Source organism: Panthera tigris, chromosome F3 (genome assembly GCF_018350195.1).
Source record: "Panthera tigris isolate Pti1 chromosome F3, P.tigris_Pti1_mat1.1, whole genome shotgun sequence".
Taxonomy (NCBI): Eukaryota; Metazoa; Chordata; class Mammalia; order Carnivora; family Felidae; genus Panthera; species Panthera tigris.
In genome coordinates this window covers 63,301,414-63,317,792 of record NC_056678.1, presented here as the reverse complement: position 1 = coordinate 63,317,792, position 16,379 = coordinate 63,301,414, and the positions used below count along the sequence as shown (strand labels likewise).

General features: G+C 50.6%; 1 protein-coding gene across 3 annotated transcripts in view; it reads left to right on the top strand.

The window, feature by feature from the left end:
- Positions 1–237: 237 nt before the first annotated feature.
- LOC102967731 (carboxyl-terminal PDZ ligand of neuronal nitric oxide synthase protein) overlaps positions 238–16,379 on the top strand; it is a 284,060-nt gene continuing 267,918 nt past the window's right edge. For all 3 annotated transcript variants that reach the window (XM_042977053.1, XM_042977052.1, XM_042977054.1), the window contains exon 1: positions 238–403. In XM_042977053.1, coding sequence (XP_042832987.1) covers positions 299–403 — 105 coding nt within the window. In that variant the 5' untranslated portion in view covers positions 238–298. The remainder of the gene's footprint in view (positions 404–16,379) is intronic.

Genomic DNA, 16,379 nt, shown 5'->3' with positions numbered 1-16,379 from the left:
CCTCGTCCGGGGCAGCCGCCGCGCCGGGTCCCGCTTCGGGCCGCGCGCCCACCGCTCCCCTCCCCCGGCCCGCCGCCTCCCGCCCGCTCCCGCCGCCGCCGCCGCCCTCCTCGCCCGCAGAAATCGCGCGGCCACAGCGCCGCCCGCAGCCGCGCCGCCCGCTGCCGCCCGGCCCTCGGCGCCGCTCGGGTCCCGGCTCCCGCGGCCGCCGCGCGCCCCTCCCCTCCGCTCCCCTGCCCGGTCTGGCCGGCCCCTTCCCGCTGCCGCCTCTGGAGGAGCCGGTCCACCGCGGGTCACCATGCCCAGCAAAACCAAGTACAACCTTGTGGACGATGGGCACGACCTGCGGATCCCCTTGCACAACGAAGACGCCTTCCAGCACGGCATCTGCTTCGAGGCCAAGGTGAGGGGTCCCGGGGGGAGGGGGCGCTGCCCGGGAGGGGGCACGTCCGAGCGGACGCGGGGCTGGCGGGGGGCCTTAATGTTAGGGAGGTGACTTCCCTTCTCGGGACTGAATTCCCCGGGCTCCTGCCCAGAACTGCTACAGAGCAGCTGCGAAGTTTGGGCGGTATGGCTTCGCCCCCTCCTCCCACCTGCAGACTCCCCCATCCTCACCTCCCGGGACTGCTCGACTTGCCGATCCCTCCTTCCGCGGAGGAGAAGCCGGCGGGGGAGCGCAGCCAGGTCCCCTGGTTCTTTAGAATCGCTTTAGGGAAGCTCTGGTGTTATTTACCTGCTGGGATCCCTTGGGAGAGGTGTTTTCAGGAAGGTCTTTTAAAGGGGCAATGCCTGCTTCCTGATCGAGGAAAATAATACCGGAGTGGTTTTTTTTTTTTTTTTTTTTTTTTTTTTTTTAATTCCAGGTAACCGGGTCCAAGTGTCAGTCACTTCTTAAATGCTTGATTTGCCACGACTCCTTTGCAAGTGCCAGTCATTGAAGGGGGGAGGGGTGAAAGCTGCCCATTTGCTAGTTTTGTGGCGTAATGTTAAGTTTCAGCAGCCAGCAGGGAACCGCTGCTCAAGAATTTAGCGGGGATGACTGGAATTTTCAGGGCCGAGGCCGGAGCCCCAGCAGGTCCGTCCTTCGGGGAGGGGGCGGGGCGCGAGCCTCGGGACTGGACCAGTAGGTGCGGGATAAAGGCTGGCCCCCTGGGATGCACTTCCCCGGGGTGAGGCGGTCTGGTTTCTGCGATCCCCGCTGGGGCTCCCGCTGCCCATCACTTGGGAAGAGTGCTTCTGCTCTTTCTTTATGCCGCCCGCCCCCAAAGGTCCAGGGTTTCTCAGCGTGCCTGTCACTGATAAGTGACGGAAAGTACTGCCCCTCCGAGTGGGTTGTTTTTTTTTTAGGTTCTTGCTGGTTTTGAAAAGACAGTACTTCCGATGTGGAGGCAGTTTTACTCTTCGTTCCCTTTTTTTCCTTGATGACTTTGTGGATGCAGGGTGTGATTTCCGGCAAGGATGACTCTGTCAGGTGGCTTTTTCCTTCAATTTGTGAAACATCTTTGGAGTGTCTGATAGGCGCCCCATGCAGTCAGTTATCTTTAGATTTTTTTCCTTCTCCTGGAGATGTGTGACTTGGTGAATCTTAACCTTTTTTTTTAATCCCCCCGAATAACCTTCTCTCAGCCATATTTGCTAGCGCTAGGACACCCCCTGCCCCCCCACCCCCCGTCAAACCCTGCGTGGGTTGCACAGCTGAACTGCTGGGTATGGCTGGGACCAGAGTGGGGCTGTGGCCGAGATCTTATCTTGCTTCTCCGGGAATAGACCTGGTTGGTCTAAGATGGGGTGTTTGGGTTAATTTTTGTCGAGGCCTGTTGCTTTGGTGAGCAAGTTTTTCATGTTAAAGTATGAAATTTTCATCACGGTCATCGCTCAGGTTTCTTGGATGTACTGAAACTGGGGAATTGGCTTCGCCTTGTGTGGCTCACCAGTGCTCCACAAGAATGAGGGCAAGAACGGGGATCAGAATTAAAGTGTTCTAAAAACCTTTTTATGCAACATAAATAAACAAGTACATAAAATAAATCCCTTTTATTCTTTTCTCAGTCTCTGCCTTTGGTCCCAACTGGGTCTCAGAACCTGGTATGCGTAAGAATCACCAGGTGAGGAGACTGAAAAGTCTGATTCTTGCCACCCCCCCCCCCCAGTCTAATTTGCTACATCTGGGGAGTTGGGGAGCCTGGGACTGTGTACCTTTAATGAGCATTCCAGGTGATTTAATGCAAGTGACTGGGACCAGACTTTGAGAAGCATGGGGCTTGAGGCTGGCCTCCAGCTGGCTGGATCTTTACCTTCACTTTCCCCATATGCGGTTTTTTTTTCCTAAGCGAACGCCTGGGGGGCTGCATGACGTAGTGCCGATCGTTAGTAACTTCCCTGGGTTCACTCGCAGTGGTGCTTGATTAGAGGGGGTTTCACAGTTGGTCCAGGCGGTGTTCCCAATGCGGACCTGAGACCTAGGGGACCAAGGAGGCCTGCTCTGAGTTCTGCAAGGTAGAGGAGCGAGGGCGGGGCTCAGAGCTGGGTCTTAACCCCCAGCCCTTTGTAATTGACGCCGGACGCCAGTACCGTCAGACCCCGTCAGTCTAGACCTGAGTAGAGGTGGAAGCGGAAGCTTTTCTGTCCCGTGGGCTAGCGCCGCCTCTGGTTGGTTTCCGCCTCCCACCAGAGCAGTGTCTGTGGGCCTGCGTGGTCCCTGGGATTTCAGGGTTAAATCCACACCACATTCGTCTCTTGTTTTGGAAAATCACAGGCTGTAAAATGTAAATGTATTCTTGCTGCCTTGTCAGATACCCTTGGAAAATGAGCCCATGTCTTTCTGTCCCAAGGGCTGGCAGCTTTTCAGAATCAACACTGGGTGAAGTGACTGTTTGGATGGATGCCGCTCATTTTCAGGGTTCTGCAGAGATTTGAAAGGTTGCGGCTGGGGTTGAAGGGCGTCTGGGAGTCAGAGGGTCTGGGCACTTACAAACAACATCGTGCATTATTAAGCGGAATCGTGTAATTCTTACCCCTTCCCTAGAGGTGGGTCTCCTCATGTCTTATGAATGAGGATCTAGGCTCAGGGAGGTTGTTGCCTGCTTTGGTGCACACAGCTGTGGATGGCAAAGCCAGCATTTCAACCTGGGAATTTTGGCTTCAGACTCCCAAAGGTAGTGCTTATTTAGTCATTTTTATGGAGTGTTCACTCTATGCCGGGCAGTGGCCTCATTCACAGCTCACTGGTGGGGCATCCTCAGGCTGCTGGCCTCTTGGACTCTGATGTAGGAATTACTTAAATTTTTAATGCTGGGCTGTTTCCAGATGTCCCCATGGACTGGTAGTGGCTCCTGAGGGATCACCTGCGTTCCGTGTTCAGCATGGGTGCCTCGCCCATTGATCATTGCTGGTGGGTGGGTGGTAAAAATCTCACTCACTTTGTATGGCCCTTCTGGACCGGCCTCTCCCTTTCCCGGGGTGTCTTCCTGGTGGCCAGTGCCATCTCCTGACTCTCTCCCCTTGCTGGGCGAGGAGGAGACTGCTAATGGTTTTGGCACAAAGAACAATACAAGCGTTACTAACATAGTTATGGCTTCCATTTGTAGGTGATTTTCGATTTACGTGGGACTTTCCCATACAAAGAGTTTTCTTCACGTAGAAACAGAAACATTGGTTTTATCTCCATTTCTCAAATGAAAAAAAATTGGGGATCAGAGGGATTAACTTGTCTATAGTCACAGAACTGCTAAGACAATATGATTAGAGCTGGTATTTAGTGAGCACTTACTATGAGCCATGTAGCTGTCCCCTCTGTTAACCATCCAGTACTTTTGTCTCCTGGTCCATGGTTCCTTCTGATGCTGAAGTAGTTGCCCCTCTAGATCCACAGCACTGATGGCCTCGCCCGTTGTCACAACTGGATAGCACTTTAGTGCACCTGCAACAACCTTCTCATTTTACAGATGAGGAAATTGCAGTCCAGGGGGAAGTCGTTGACCCAGGGTCACCTGGCTAGATGCGAACGGGAACCAGGACTCTGGCCTAGTTTCCTGGCTTCAAGTTAGTTTCAGGAATCTGTTGCCACTTGACAAACTACCTGAAAACTCAGTGGCTTAAAACAGTATCTGTTTAATTGGCTCATGATTCGTGGGCCAGGAATTCAGGCAGGACTTGGCTGGGCCGTTCTTATGTCGACTGGCTCACTCATTTGGCTTCATGGCTGGGCTGGGCTGGAAGGTCCTAGAAGGTATCACTCACATGGCTGGTCCTCCACGTGATGGTTCTCTCCAGTGGGTAGCTTGGATGTCCTCACAGCCTGATGGTGCTTGTATTTGGCAGCTGGCTTCCAAGAGAGAGTGTTCCAAGCAGGGAAGGTAGAAGCTCTTAGGGACGGGCCTCCAAAGTTACAGAGGGTCGTTTTTGTATTCTGTTGGTCAAATCAGGCCATAGGCTGGCTCAGATTCAAGGGAAGAAATGGATTTCATTCTTGGGGGGGGGGGTATTAAGGTCACATCGCAGGGGTGCCCATGGGGCGGGAGAGATTGCCGAAGCTGTCTTTGGGTCATGGTCTGCCACAAAATTTTGTGTTCTTTTCCCTCTGCATACACCTTCTCCAGTGTTCTGAGTGTTGAGGACCTTGTCTCCTGCTTCTGTGTATAGCCCCCTTCCCCATTATCAGGAACCTACATAGCCAGCAATAATAAATCCTTTGTCAAGTGCAGAAATGTCCAGTTGTAGAAAGTCTGAAAGCAGTAAGTATATATCGTCACCCTGCGGAGTGATTTTGCAGTTTGGGAGCTCTTGGTCAAATCTGAACTCAATTCTGTGGCCCTGTTTCCTTCCCTCCTTGCTAAATGGCTTCACTGGCTGGTGTTTTCCATGATGCGGATTTTAGAGATGCCGGTAACCCTGAACAGCATGCTGTTGGGAGGGCTTCCAGATTAGGACATAACGTTATTGGCTCGCCATAAAAGGGGTGTTCTGACTCACACTTGAGCCTGCAGCGTGGTAAAGGCTCCCATCGACTTCACTATATCCTGGGTGTGTGAACTCTGCCTCCAGGGTCCTGTTTTTCTAGGGTTCTGGACCAGCGGGGATCCAGATGCAGGGCCTGCTGTATACACGGATAGCATCATGGTTTATTTCACCTTCTTGTGTATTTGTCCAGATGCTTTCAAACTGATTGTTATTCATTTATTTTTTTTAAACCAAGTTGACCTCCAAGATGGGGCTTGAACTCACTGCCCCAAGATCAGGAGTCCCATGCTCTACGGATGGAGGCAGCCGGGCGCCCCTCCTGTTGTTACCTTCTCCGACCACTTTTGGGGGGCAGTAAGTCTCAAAGATACAGCGCTGCTCTGAAATGTTGCCTTTTTTTTTTTTTATGCGTCAAGGTGTCCCAGGGTGTTTTTCCACAGCTGGCGTTGGGGATCTGATGGGCAAGTCTATTTCTATCTACCTGGCCATACATTTCATGAATTGATGGCTTTCGGTCTGGTCTCCTTGGCCCCAAACGTCCCAGTTGTTTTAGTGATGCGAATCGTGCAGCCACACGGAATTTGACCTTTGCCACAGTCATTACCCCCAAGACCCTAATCAGACGCACTGTTTATTATCGCTTACTCATAATGCTGCTACTTCCAAGAACTCAAACTTTCAGAATGCTTTCTTTGACTATAATTATCTGCCTCCTCACAGCCTCATTGCCTCAAGGCTGCTTTTAGCTCCTCAGTGACCTCGCCGTCCTTCTTCCTTCCTCTTTTTGGAAAGTGAGCTTCCTTTCCCCCTGCTTTCTGATAGCTTTATGGAGACATAATTCACACACCACACAATTCACTAACTTAAAGTAGACAATTAAGTGGTTTTTAGTATATTCCAGATACGTGTAACCATCACTGTAGTCAATTTTAGAATATTTTCATCACCTCAAAAAGAAAGCTCTGGGGGCGCCTGGGTGGCTCAGCCGGTTGAGCGTTCGACTTCGGCTCAGGACATGATCTCACAGTTTGTGAGGTCGAGCCCTGCATCGGGCTCTGTACTGACAGCTCAGAGCTTGGAGCCTCTTCAGATTCTAGGTCTCCCGCTCTCTCTGCCCCTCCCCTGCTTGCACTCCATCTCTCTCTTTCTCCAAAAAAAAAAAAAAAAAAAAAAAAAAAAAAATAAATAAACAAACAAACAGAAAAGGAACCTATATACCCTCTGGTTATAATCCCCCTACCCCTCCATCCATCCCAGCCCTAAGCAACCATTAATCTACTTTCTGTCTCTAGAAAGGACATTTCGTATCAGTGGGATCATAAAGTATGATTTATGTGTGTGCACATGTGCGCATGACTGGCATCTTTAACTTAGCATAGTATTTTCAGTCCATACTGCCTGCGTCAAAGCCTCATTCCTTTTTATGGCTGCATAATATTCCATTGTATGGACATACCACAATTTGTTTATCCACTCATCCATCGATGGACATTAAGGTTGTTTATTTTTTTTTAAGCGTATTTATTTTGAGAGAGAGACCGAGAATTCCCAGCTGGCTCCATGCTGTCAGCGCAGAGCCCATCGTGGGGCGAACCCATGAAACGCGAGATCATGACCTGAGCCGAAATTGACAGTCGGATACTTAACTGACTGAGCCACCCAGGTGCCCCAAGGTTGTTTATGCTCTAGCTACTGTGAATACTGCTTCTGTAAACACTGGTGTACATGTTTCTGTAGGGAGGTATGGCTTCATTTCTTGTGGGTAGATAAGTAGGAGTGGAATTGCTAGATGTCGTAGTAGCCAGGTTTAACCATTTGTGGAACTGCCAGGTGGTTTCCAGCATGGCTGCACCTTGGCCACCAGCAGGGTTTTGGTTCCTTTACATCCTCACCGACACTTGTAATTGTCTGACTTTTTGATTCTAGCCGTCCTAGTGGGTGTGAGGCGCTATCTCCTTGTGGCTTTGAGTTGCATCTCCCTGATGAATAATGATATAGAACACGCGTTTATTTGGCATTTATATATCTTCTTTGGAGAAACGTCTGTTCAGATCCTTTACCCATTTTTTGGGTTGTCCTTTTAAAAAAAGTTACCGAGTTGCGGGGTGGCTGGGTGGCTCCGTTCGTTGAGCGTCTGACTCTTGATTCTGGCTCAGGTCACGATCCCAGAGTGGGGAGATCAAGCCCTACATCGGGCTCCATGCTGGGTGTAGGAGCCTGCTTGGGATTCTCTCTCTCTCTCTCTCTCTCTCTCTCTCTCTCTCTCTCCCCCCCTCTCCCTCTCTCTCTGCCCCTCCCCACTTGCTCTCTCAAAATAAATAAACTTAAAAAAAAAAAAAAAGAAATTGTCCTACTGTTACCCTTTTCTGTCTTTGTGCTTCCTGAGTTTTCTTCCTGCTCAGCCCGTCCTCCGTGGTCTGCTCTCTGAGCAGAATCTCCTCTTTGCTGGCTGCTCTTTCTCTGCCCTTGGACCTCTTGTGTGAGGGCTTGGTTGCTGTGCGGGTTGGCTCCTGGACCCCTAACTCCAGTCCAGAGTCCGGATCTTCATTTTCTGTTTCCTGCTCGTGGTCTCTGCACCGAGGAACAGGTTGCTGGCTCCTTCCCCTCAACAAGCTGGATAGCAAACCTCTCTGACTTGGGACTTCGGTTAGCGACCCCAGCATGCTCTCGGGTACCCAGGCCTGATACTTGGGAGCACTGCCTGGACCCTTTCGTATAACAGCCGAAACTCACTGGCTGTTCACTGGGTCCCTACCGTGGCCAGGCTATTCTCTCTGCTAGCCTCCACACGAAGTCAGTTGCCGTGTTCTTGAATCTTCTCCGTGACCTCCATCCACGCACCTCCGCCCATTCCATCCTTTCCCACCTCTGGCCGGTTCACACTCTCACTGCCTGTTTGAGTAACTTTCTGGAGGCTTCCACTTGATCCTATAAACTTGTGCTCTGGTAATTTTCCCGAAGTATAATTATGTTGTCCCTCCTCCTCCAAAACACAGTGAGTTCCTAGGCCTACTGTATTAGGTCCCGATTCTTAGCATGATATTCAGTGCTCTCTGTTTCTGAATAATTCCCTTTATCACCCTGCGCTCTGACCCAATCAGAGCACACCCCGTTCCCTAGGCCCCCTTGTCACGTCCCACCCAGTGTCACTTGGTGGGGTGGATGTTACCAGCCCCTCCTCTGTGTGGAAGGGACCGACCAGACCCCACGGTGGTGCTGGGCTGCTAACTCTGATTTTTTTCTCCGCATGTCGTCATCGGGGGCCCTGTCACTCTGCCCCCCAATGCCTGTACCTTCTGCCGTGCTCAGGCAGCAACTTGCGTATAGAATGTGCATTTGGAGGGAAGGAACATGATTCCTGGGATGTTCACTACGAGGACTGCCAGGAGGGCCCTGCTGTGAGCCCAAGAAATGCATTTGCCTCAGCTGGCTCCAGTCCCCTCTCAAGCACAGTTCCCGTGCTTTTTGCCTGGGTCCCTGGGGACCTCAGGGCCTCCCCGGCCTCCCAGGACGCATCCGTACTCCCACCTCACAGAGCGGCTTTTCCTCCCAGGGGAAGTGCCGAGTAAGCATTTTTTTTCTGCATTAAATGGAATTCCTGTGATGGGCGTGCGGTGGAATTAGAATCTTTGATTACGGAACATATGGCCAGTTTCAGGAATACCTAATTGCCATTTATTAGTAAAAAAACATATTTGCAGCCTGTTGTGTTCTCATTGACGAATCGACACCTTTCCCCCCTCATTCACTGTTTTGTTTCCTTTAACTTGCTCTTTGGTAAGTTTGGTGACATGAATTTGGTTGACGTGCGGCATGGCATGGATGCCGGAACCAGACTGTCTTTGGGTTCAGATCCTGGCCCTGTCTTGCTGCGTGACCCCGTGGGAGTTACTTAGCCTCTCTCCTGTGGTACCCTGGTCTGAACAAAGAGGGTACGAATACGTACCTTCTGGGGTTCACGAGTAAATGAGTTACACGTGGAAACGCCTGGTGCTGTGCCCGGCCCAGGCCCGGCTGCTATTTTTATTGTTACTTCATCCGACAAATTGCACCTTAAATTTCATGTGTGTTTCATCTGGTTGTAATCTGTGGAGTTAGCAGATTCATTCTCTGATAAGTCAGAGGCCTCCTGGTGCACCATCCCCGTTCTGCACACGGGGTAAAGATCCAGCCAAGTCGGCCAGAGTGCTTCTCAAAGTTGCAACTCAGGCAGCGTGACTACTTTGTGGGCTTAAAATAGCTGTCAGCCTCCTTGGGAGGGAATAAAGAAGGGTTAACTAGCTCCTGGGGCATGCCCCCATCCCATGTGTTCCAGACCGTGAGCCTCGTTAGGATTAAAAACCACAGAATCTCGTTAAGTGCGGTGTGCTGTCTGTCTGCCCTGTCTCTCTCTGAAATTTCTTGGATAAATATTTCTTTAAGCAGGGGTAATCTAAGCAGAAGGAATCTCGCATCATGGGATTAATTAATATCTTGTGATGCTTACATTTCCCTTTGCAATTTTTCTATTCAGCATCATGTTTCCTTTTAAGCACCAGAGCAGCTGGTTTAAAAGTTACTTACAATGGCACTTCCAGCAAGTTCCGTGCCCAGAGTGTCGGAACGCTTCAGACCCCTACGCCTCTCCCGCTGCGGGCAAGGCAGGTGGTTTGGTGCATCGCTTCCCGGAGACTTGTGTGTCTTACACCCTTGTGGTCCATCCATGAGAACTGAGGGCCGTGGCTTCTCCCCCACATACTCTAGAGGCTACGGTGCTTTCCAGGAGACCTGGTGAAATGATCGGCCCTGAGAGGTGAGGGAGACCTGGGACTCCCTACTAAGGGGTGTCCGGGAAGGGGGCACTTGCCACCCAGTGCACCCTGTGTGCAGAAGAGTCTGAGCTCCCTTAGCCCGTGTGTGAGCACGTGGGTGGGAAGCGTGTGCTTGCAGAATTGTCCCATGTTCTGTATTCTGGGTGCTGTTCCCTGCTGGCTCTGGGTGTGCATTTCTCATCTCCTGATCTGGGCTATGAGCTGCTCGAGGGCCAAGGGGATGTTCCCCCTACCTCAGCCTCGTATGGTCCGCATCAGAGAAAGCTAACAGAATCGCCATTATCACGTTAAAAGCACTTACTGGGTTCCAGGCACTGTTCACATTCTGTGAAATGGTTAATCCTCTCAACAGCTGCCTGAGTTAAGGTTCTCTCGCGGACTTTTACAGATGGGGAAGCCGAGGCAGAGAGAGAGTAATTTGCTCAAGGTCCGTAGTTAGTAATGGACAGACCTTCCAGTCAAAGCCAGGCAGTTTGGCCCAAGGCATCTCTGCATATCTTTCAAAATACCAAGAGCTAATATTTGTTAAGTACCACCTTCTACCCTTGGTTCTCAGCGTTTTATTTACTTATTTTCAGTTTTTAAAGGTTTTCTTTTGAAGTAATCTCTACACCCAGTGTGAAATTCGAACTCACAACTCCGCGATCGAGAGTCACATGCTCTCCCGACCGAGCCAGCCAGGCGCCCCTCTCAGCCTTTTACATATGTTAACTAACTTAATCTTTACAGCGGCCCCGTGAGAGTAGGTGCTATTGTACCCGTTTTGCAGATGAGGAAACTGAGGCACATCTTTCTAGGTTAGGTCGAATGGGCAAATGGTCATTAAAGGTGGTGGTCTTCTTGCCTGTGGCCCAGGGACTGGTCTGCTGTGTGCCAGCAGGCGATGGGCCACCTGCCGAGACCGCTCTTGTGGGCCGTGTGGCTGAGCTCTAGACAGGGACATGAGGCATTAGTGAGAGGGATAGCAGTTGAGGGGAGAGGAGCTTTGGGGGCCCTTCCTTCCTGGAGAGGGGTGTTATTTGCTGGGCTCTTGCCACGCACTTCCTGTCTAGCGATGGGTTCCTCTCCCCCCCGCCCCCCTTACCACACCTCTTCCTCCCAGCAACTCCCACGCCCCCTTCCCTGCCTTTTCCTGCATTTCTGAGGCCCCCCCCACCCCCGCCCAGGAGACTACAAATGCTGGAAAACTTCAGCCTGGGAGCTGCTGTTGCCCTGGCTTGGAAATCTCCGTGCACAACAGAGAAGCCCCTGAGTTGTGTCTTTTTGTTCTCTCTTGATTATAAACTCTTCCCTTTTTGTTTTGGTCTCTTTGGACGGGGAGAGGCGCTCATGTGGAAGCATTTCTTTTTCTGCCAAGAGGAAGATGAATGTCTCCCAGGGGCCAAGTGACAGGTAACATAATCTCTCACTCCCGTGCTATTTCCACATAAACACACACAACCTGGGCCTGGGCTGTAGCTCTCTTTGAAAACCGGCCCTCGCTGTGCGTGGATTTTCTTTTATTAAAAAAAAAAATTTTTTTTAATGTTGTTATTTATTTTTTGAGACAGAGAGAGACAGAGCATGAGCAGGGGAGGGGCAGAGAGAGAGGGAGACACAGAATCCGAAGCAGGCTCCAGGCTCTGAGCTGTCAGCGGGGCTCAAACCCATGGACTGAGATCATGCCCTGAGCCAAAGTCGGACGCTTAACCCACTGAGCCACCCAGGCGCCCCTGGATTTTCGTTTTTTTCAATGTGGCCGCCCAGGTGAAGCGCGTTATGTCCCGGGCGCCCGTACCCAAAGTGTGATGGAAACTACTTCTGGACTCAAGGTTATTGAAATGCGACTCTGTCCTCCTCCAGGCCCAGAATTTTGCAGCGTCTTTCAATGAGGAGAATCACCTGCAGATTCCTTTGATTAGTGAAAGCAGCTGTTCTCAAACTTTGGCGTCTCTCGGAATCATCTGGAAACGAATAAAAATACGGAGGCCCAGGCTTGTTGAAGTAGTGAGAGGGCCTGACCTCTGTCTTGATCATGTTTCCCAGGCAGTGCTGACAGACGCCCTGGGTCTGAAACATCGTCGCTCATTGGGGAGGTAAAGAAGGAAAAAAAAAAAAAAGACTGATGACTGGGGGCTCCCAGCGATTTAAATCCAGCTCATACAGGAGCGCCTGGGTGGCTCAGTCGGTTAAGCGTCCGACTTTGGCTCAGGTCATGATCTCGCGGTTCATGAGTTCGAGCCCCGCGTCCAGCTCTGTGCTGACAGCTGGGAGCCTGGAGCCTGCTTCGGATTCTGTGTCTCCCACGCTCTCTGCCCCTCCCCCGCTCAGACTCTGTCTCTGTCTCGAAAATAAATAGACATCAAAAAAAAAATAAATCCAGCTAGTACAGGGTTGTAGCCTGGGAGTTGCAGTTTTTATGTCCTCGGTTTCTTTGCTGAGACTTTTTTTTTTTTTTTTTTTTGGTCTCCAGCACATTAAATGAAGGCTGCCTTAAAATTTTTTGTCAGGTAATTCTAATATGTCTGTCCTCTTGTGTCGGCATCTTTTGATTGTCTTTTCTCATTCATGTTGAGGTTTTCCCGGTTCCCAGAATGATGAATGATGTTTGATTGAAAGCCGGACGCTTTGGGTATTATGTTATGAGATTCTGGATCTTAATTAAATCTTCTGTTTCAGCGAGGCTCCTCTGTCCTTGGCGGGGAGTGCTGCCTCATTACTGTCAGGTGGAGGCGGAAGTCTAGAGTCTTCTCTTGGGCCTCGGCTGACCCCACGCTGGAGGCGGGCAGGAGGGCCTCACCTGCCTCGCTTATGGGGCCTCCGCTGACGCTCTGCCTTTTTTTTTTTTAATTTTTTTTAATGTATATTTATTTTTGACAGCATGAGCGGGGGAGGGGCAGAGGGAGAGGGAGACCCAGAATCCAAAGCAGGCTCCAGGCTCTGAGCTGTCAGCACAGAGCCCGATGCGGGGCCCGAACTCACAGACCGCAAGATCGTGACCTGAGCCGAAGTCGGACGCTCAACCGACTGAGCCACCCAGGCGCCCCTGATGCTCTGCCTTTTTTAACTGCTGGGTGGTGGTGAAAGTTCTGGACTCTCCCCTAGGCCTCCTCTGCCCCCCCAGCAAGGAGGGGAGGAGGCTGTGTTACCCCCGTGGCCCAGCTTCCGTTCAGCCTTCCCTGATAGCCCTGGAGGAAGGTAAGGGTGCAGGCGTCTCCATACAGCCTGGTGAAGGCCAAAGTCGGGTTTCTGGACCCCGCAGGTAGGAGTGAGGGTGGGAGGTACGGTTTTCTTGTATGGCTCTGGGCTGGAGCAAAGCTGTTGTCTGTCTTGTGACGCTGCCCCTGTCCTGGTCCTTTGGCTGGAGAAAGCAGTCTCTTCTTAGACCTTTCTTTTTCTTTTAAGTTTATTATTATTTAGCAATTTGTACACCCAACGTGGGGCTCGAACTCACAACCTTGAGATCAAGGGTCGCATGCTGTTCTGACTGAGCCAGGTGCCCCGGGACTTTTTAAATTGTCTTCTGGCGTTTCTGGGTCTCTGGCCTCTCCAGCAACCGGCCTGGGATGTGTGAGGCAGAAGGAAAACCCAGGGAAGCCAGGTGCCACGTTGTGCCTTGGGTGCTGAGGTCCTCGGCTGGCTGGCCTTCTTTCCATCTCTCCAAGTCCTCTTCTGCTTGTTTTATGTATAATGGCTGGAGTTTGCTGGTTATTAGGAGGAATAGAGAAAAGTTTGTCTCCTCCATGTTTCTGGAAATAGGAGTTTTGCACATTTGGAACTTTAAAAGATGAATAGGGGTGCCTGGATGTTTCAGTCGGGTAAGCGACCGATGCTTGATTTCGGCTCAGGTCATGATCTCCTGGTTCATGGGTTCGAGTCCTGCATTGGGCTCCGTGCGGATAGTGCAGAGCCTGCTGGGGATTCGCTCTCTCCTCCTCTCTGCCCCTCTCCTGCTAGCTGTTTGCTAGCTCCCTCTCTCTCTCAAAATTAAGAAAAACCAAAAAGATGAATGGATGATGAAGTTGTGTGTGTGTGTGTGTGTGTGTGTGTACACAGACACACACATGATGGAATATTAACTCAGCTATAAAAAAGGGATGAGATCTTGTCATTTGTGACAACATGGACATAGAGGGTATTGTGCTGAGTTAGATGCCATGTGATTTCACTTATATGTGGAATCTGGAAAAGAACACAACACGTAGCTTCATAAATGCAGAGAACAAACTGGCGATTGCCATATGGGAGGTAGAGGTGGGTGGGTGAAACAGGTGATGGGGATGAAGATGTACAAACTTCTAGTTACAAAAAATAAGTCAGAGCTGAGCAATGCGGCAGAGGGAACACAGTCAATGATATTGTGATAAAGTTGCATGGTGATTAGATGGTGAACGCACTTGTCCTGGTGAGCATGGGGTATGGAATCGTCGAAACAGCTTGCACACCTGGAACTATAACCCTGTCAGACGTCAGTAAAGCTCCCGGGGTGATTGTGATCAAATCAAGACGCACAATTGAGAATCTCAGGGTCAGCGCTGGAGCAGGCCAAGGCAGTTTGGGTGGAAAGACCAGAAAGACCTGGGCTCTTCCCCAAGTGGTGGTCTTTATGAATCATCGTGTCCTCCCTCCCAAGTCCTTGTAGTACTTACATTCACTTTCCTTCCATAGATTTATTTTTCCCCTCTGTTTAGCCCTTTGTGAACCTAACTTGGGTTCCCTAAATACATGCTCCTAGATGCAGATGTAGAAATTGATCCGGTCCTATAGGAAGTATTTATTGTGCTTCTGTCTTTGGGGCACAGTGCTTGGTGTGGAGGTCAGAGAGTCAGAAGGCCAGATGGTGACTTAAGGGAAATCCATGTAGATGGGGAGGTCTGGGTAGACGGAAAGACAGGTGTGATGGCAGGATTATGTATTGAGCACATACTGTGTGCTGGGCCTTCTGCAAGCTGTTTTCTAAGCTTTCTCATTTAATCCTTTGAACTACACTGCATGATAGACGTTTTCTTCTCCCTTTTACCGTGGAGGTTTTGAAGGCTCGGTATTAAGTGACTTGTCCAAGGTCGCTGGCTCCATGGCCAAATCTGAGACAAAACTGGACCACGAATTTGCTAAAACAAGGCCTTGCTTTTTCCAAAGGAATGTTCCACTGAGGTTTCTTCACGAGCTGTGGGTTCTGCTGTGTTGGGGGAGAGCTTATGTGTTTATATTCTTCCCCGGGACAGTTTTCAGAGGCAGCTGTGAGTGGCTTGGTCTGTGACTTTGGAAGGGGTCTTGCAGGGGCGTTACATGACTCTTAATTTCGGCTCAGGTCATTATCTCGCAGTTGGTGAGAGGCAACCCCGTGTCGGGCTGTGTGCTGATAGTGCGGAGCCTTCTTGGGAATCTCTCTCTCCTTTGTCTCTCTGTCTCTCCCCTGCTTTCATGTGTGTGCTCTCTCTCCCTCTCTCAAAATATTAAAAAAAAAAAAAAATGTCACTATACTAGTTCTGTGAGGAGTGGGTTGTGGCAGGGGGTGGGTGGGTTATAATGGACCAGAGAGTGGCTCATCACCTACTGGAGATGAGAGCTGGAATGAGGGCGCGTGGTCCACTCCGGAAGTTGCCAAGAGGCGCAAGGCATCTTTCGGTTTGGAACGACCACGTGTGAAAGTGATGAAGGGAAGGGGCAGATTTTAGGTAAGTGCAGGGAAGGGTGGTCCTGTGGTTGGGGTAGGGGAGAGGAGGGTTTATATGGTAGGGTTTAGTATTTTTTTTTTTTTTTAAAAGAGAGACAAAAAAAAAAAAAAAGGGAAAAAATGACTGAGGTAGGAAGACCTATATCCCAGGAGGCTTTAAGTACCAGGCTTGAGCAATGTGGCTTAATCTTGTAAACAGTGGGGAGCAAAAGATATTTTTAGGGGATGAGCTGTGTACCTGTGTGTATATGTATGCACACACAGGTGTCCTGTGTTAGGACGAGGAAAGGGATGAGAGCTGTTTGTAAAAATTGCAGTGAGGGCCATTGCTAAAGCCCAGGTGTAGGACCTGGACCAGGATGACCAAAGGGGGGGGGGCGCGTGGAAATGAAGGGATAAATGTAGGAGAAACTACAAAGACAGCATCTACTGTGTCCTCTGGGCCAGTCCATGTTTGGGAAGGAGAATCGGAAAAGTTGCGGAGTTAAATAGTCTGAACTTGGATCGGATCGTTACGACTCACATGACAAAGCTTTGGATGCCATCCGTTTGCAGGATCCTCTAATACCTGAACTGCGTGAGCTGGAAAGGTGGTTTAAGGTGCCTCCTCTCTGTATCTGGTCCTAAGCTGGTCGCCAGGGGTTAGGCCCTTAGCTGCCCGATGTCCTCGGGTCCCGTGTGGAGTTCTCTACTTCTTAGAGCAGTCCCGATCTCTTTCACTACCTCCGAATTGAGGGAGCACATTGTCAGGCTGTAGAGACTTGGCACTTGAAGGTCTGTTGAGGCAAAACGATGAGCACGAGACCGAGGCCGTATGAGCCCCTTGTGACATGCGGGGAAACGCTGAGTGGGATGCTTGCAAGGGCTGTAAAAACACAGCCCCTGGACAGTCGGCCATCGCAGCGAAGGGGCGGCCCTTTCTTCCCGCCAGCCTTTTCTTGGGAGTGGAAGTT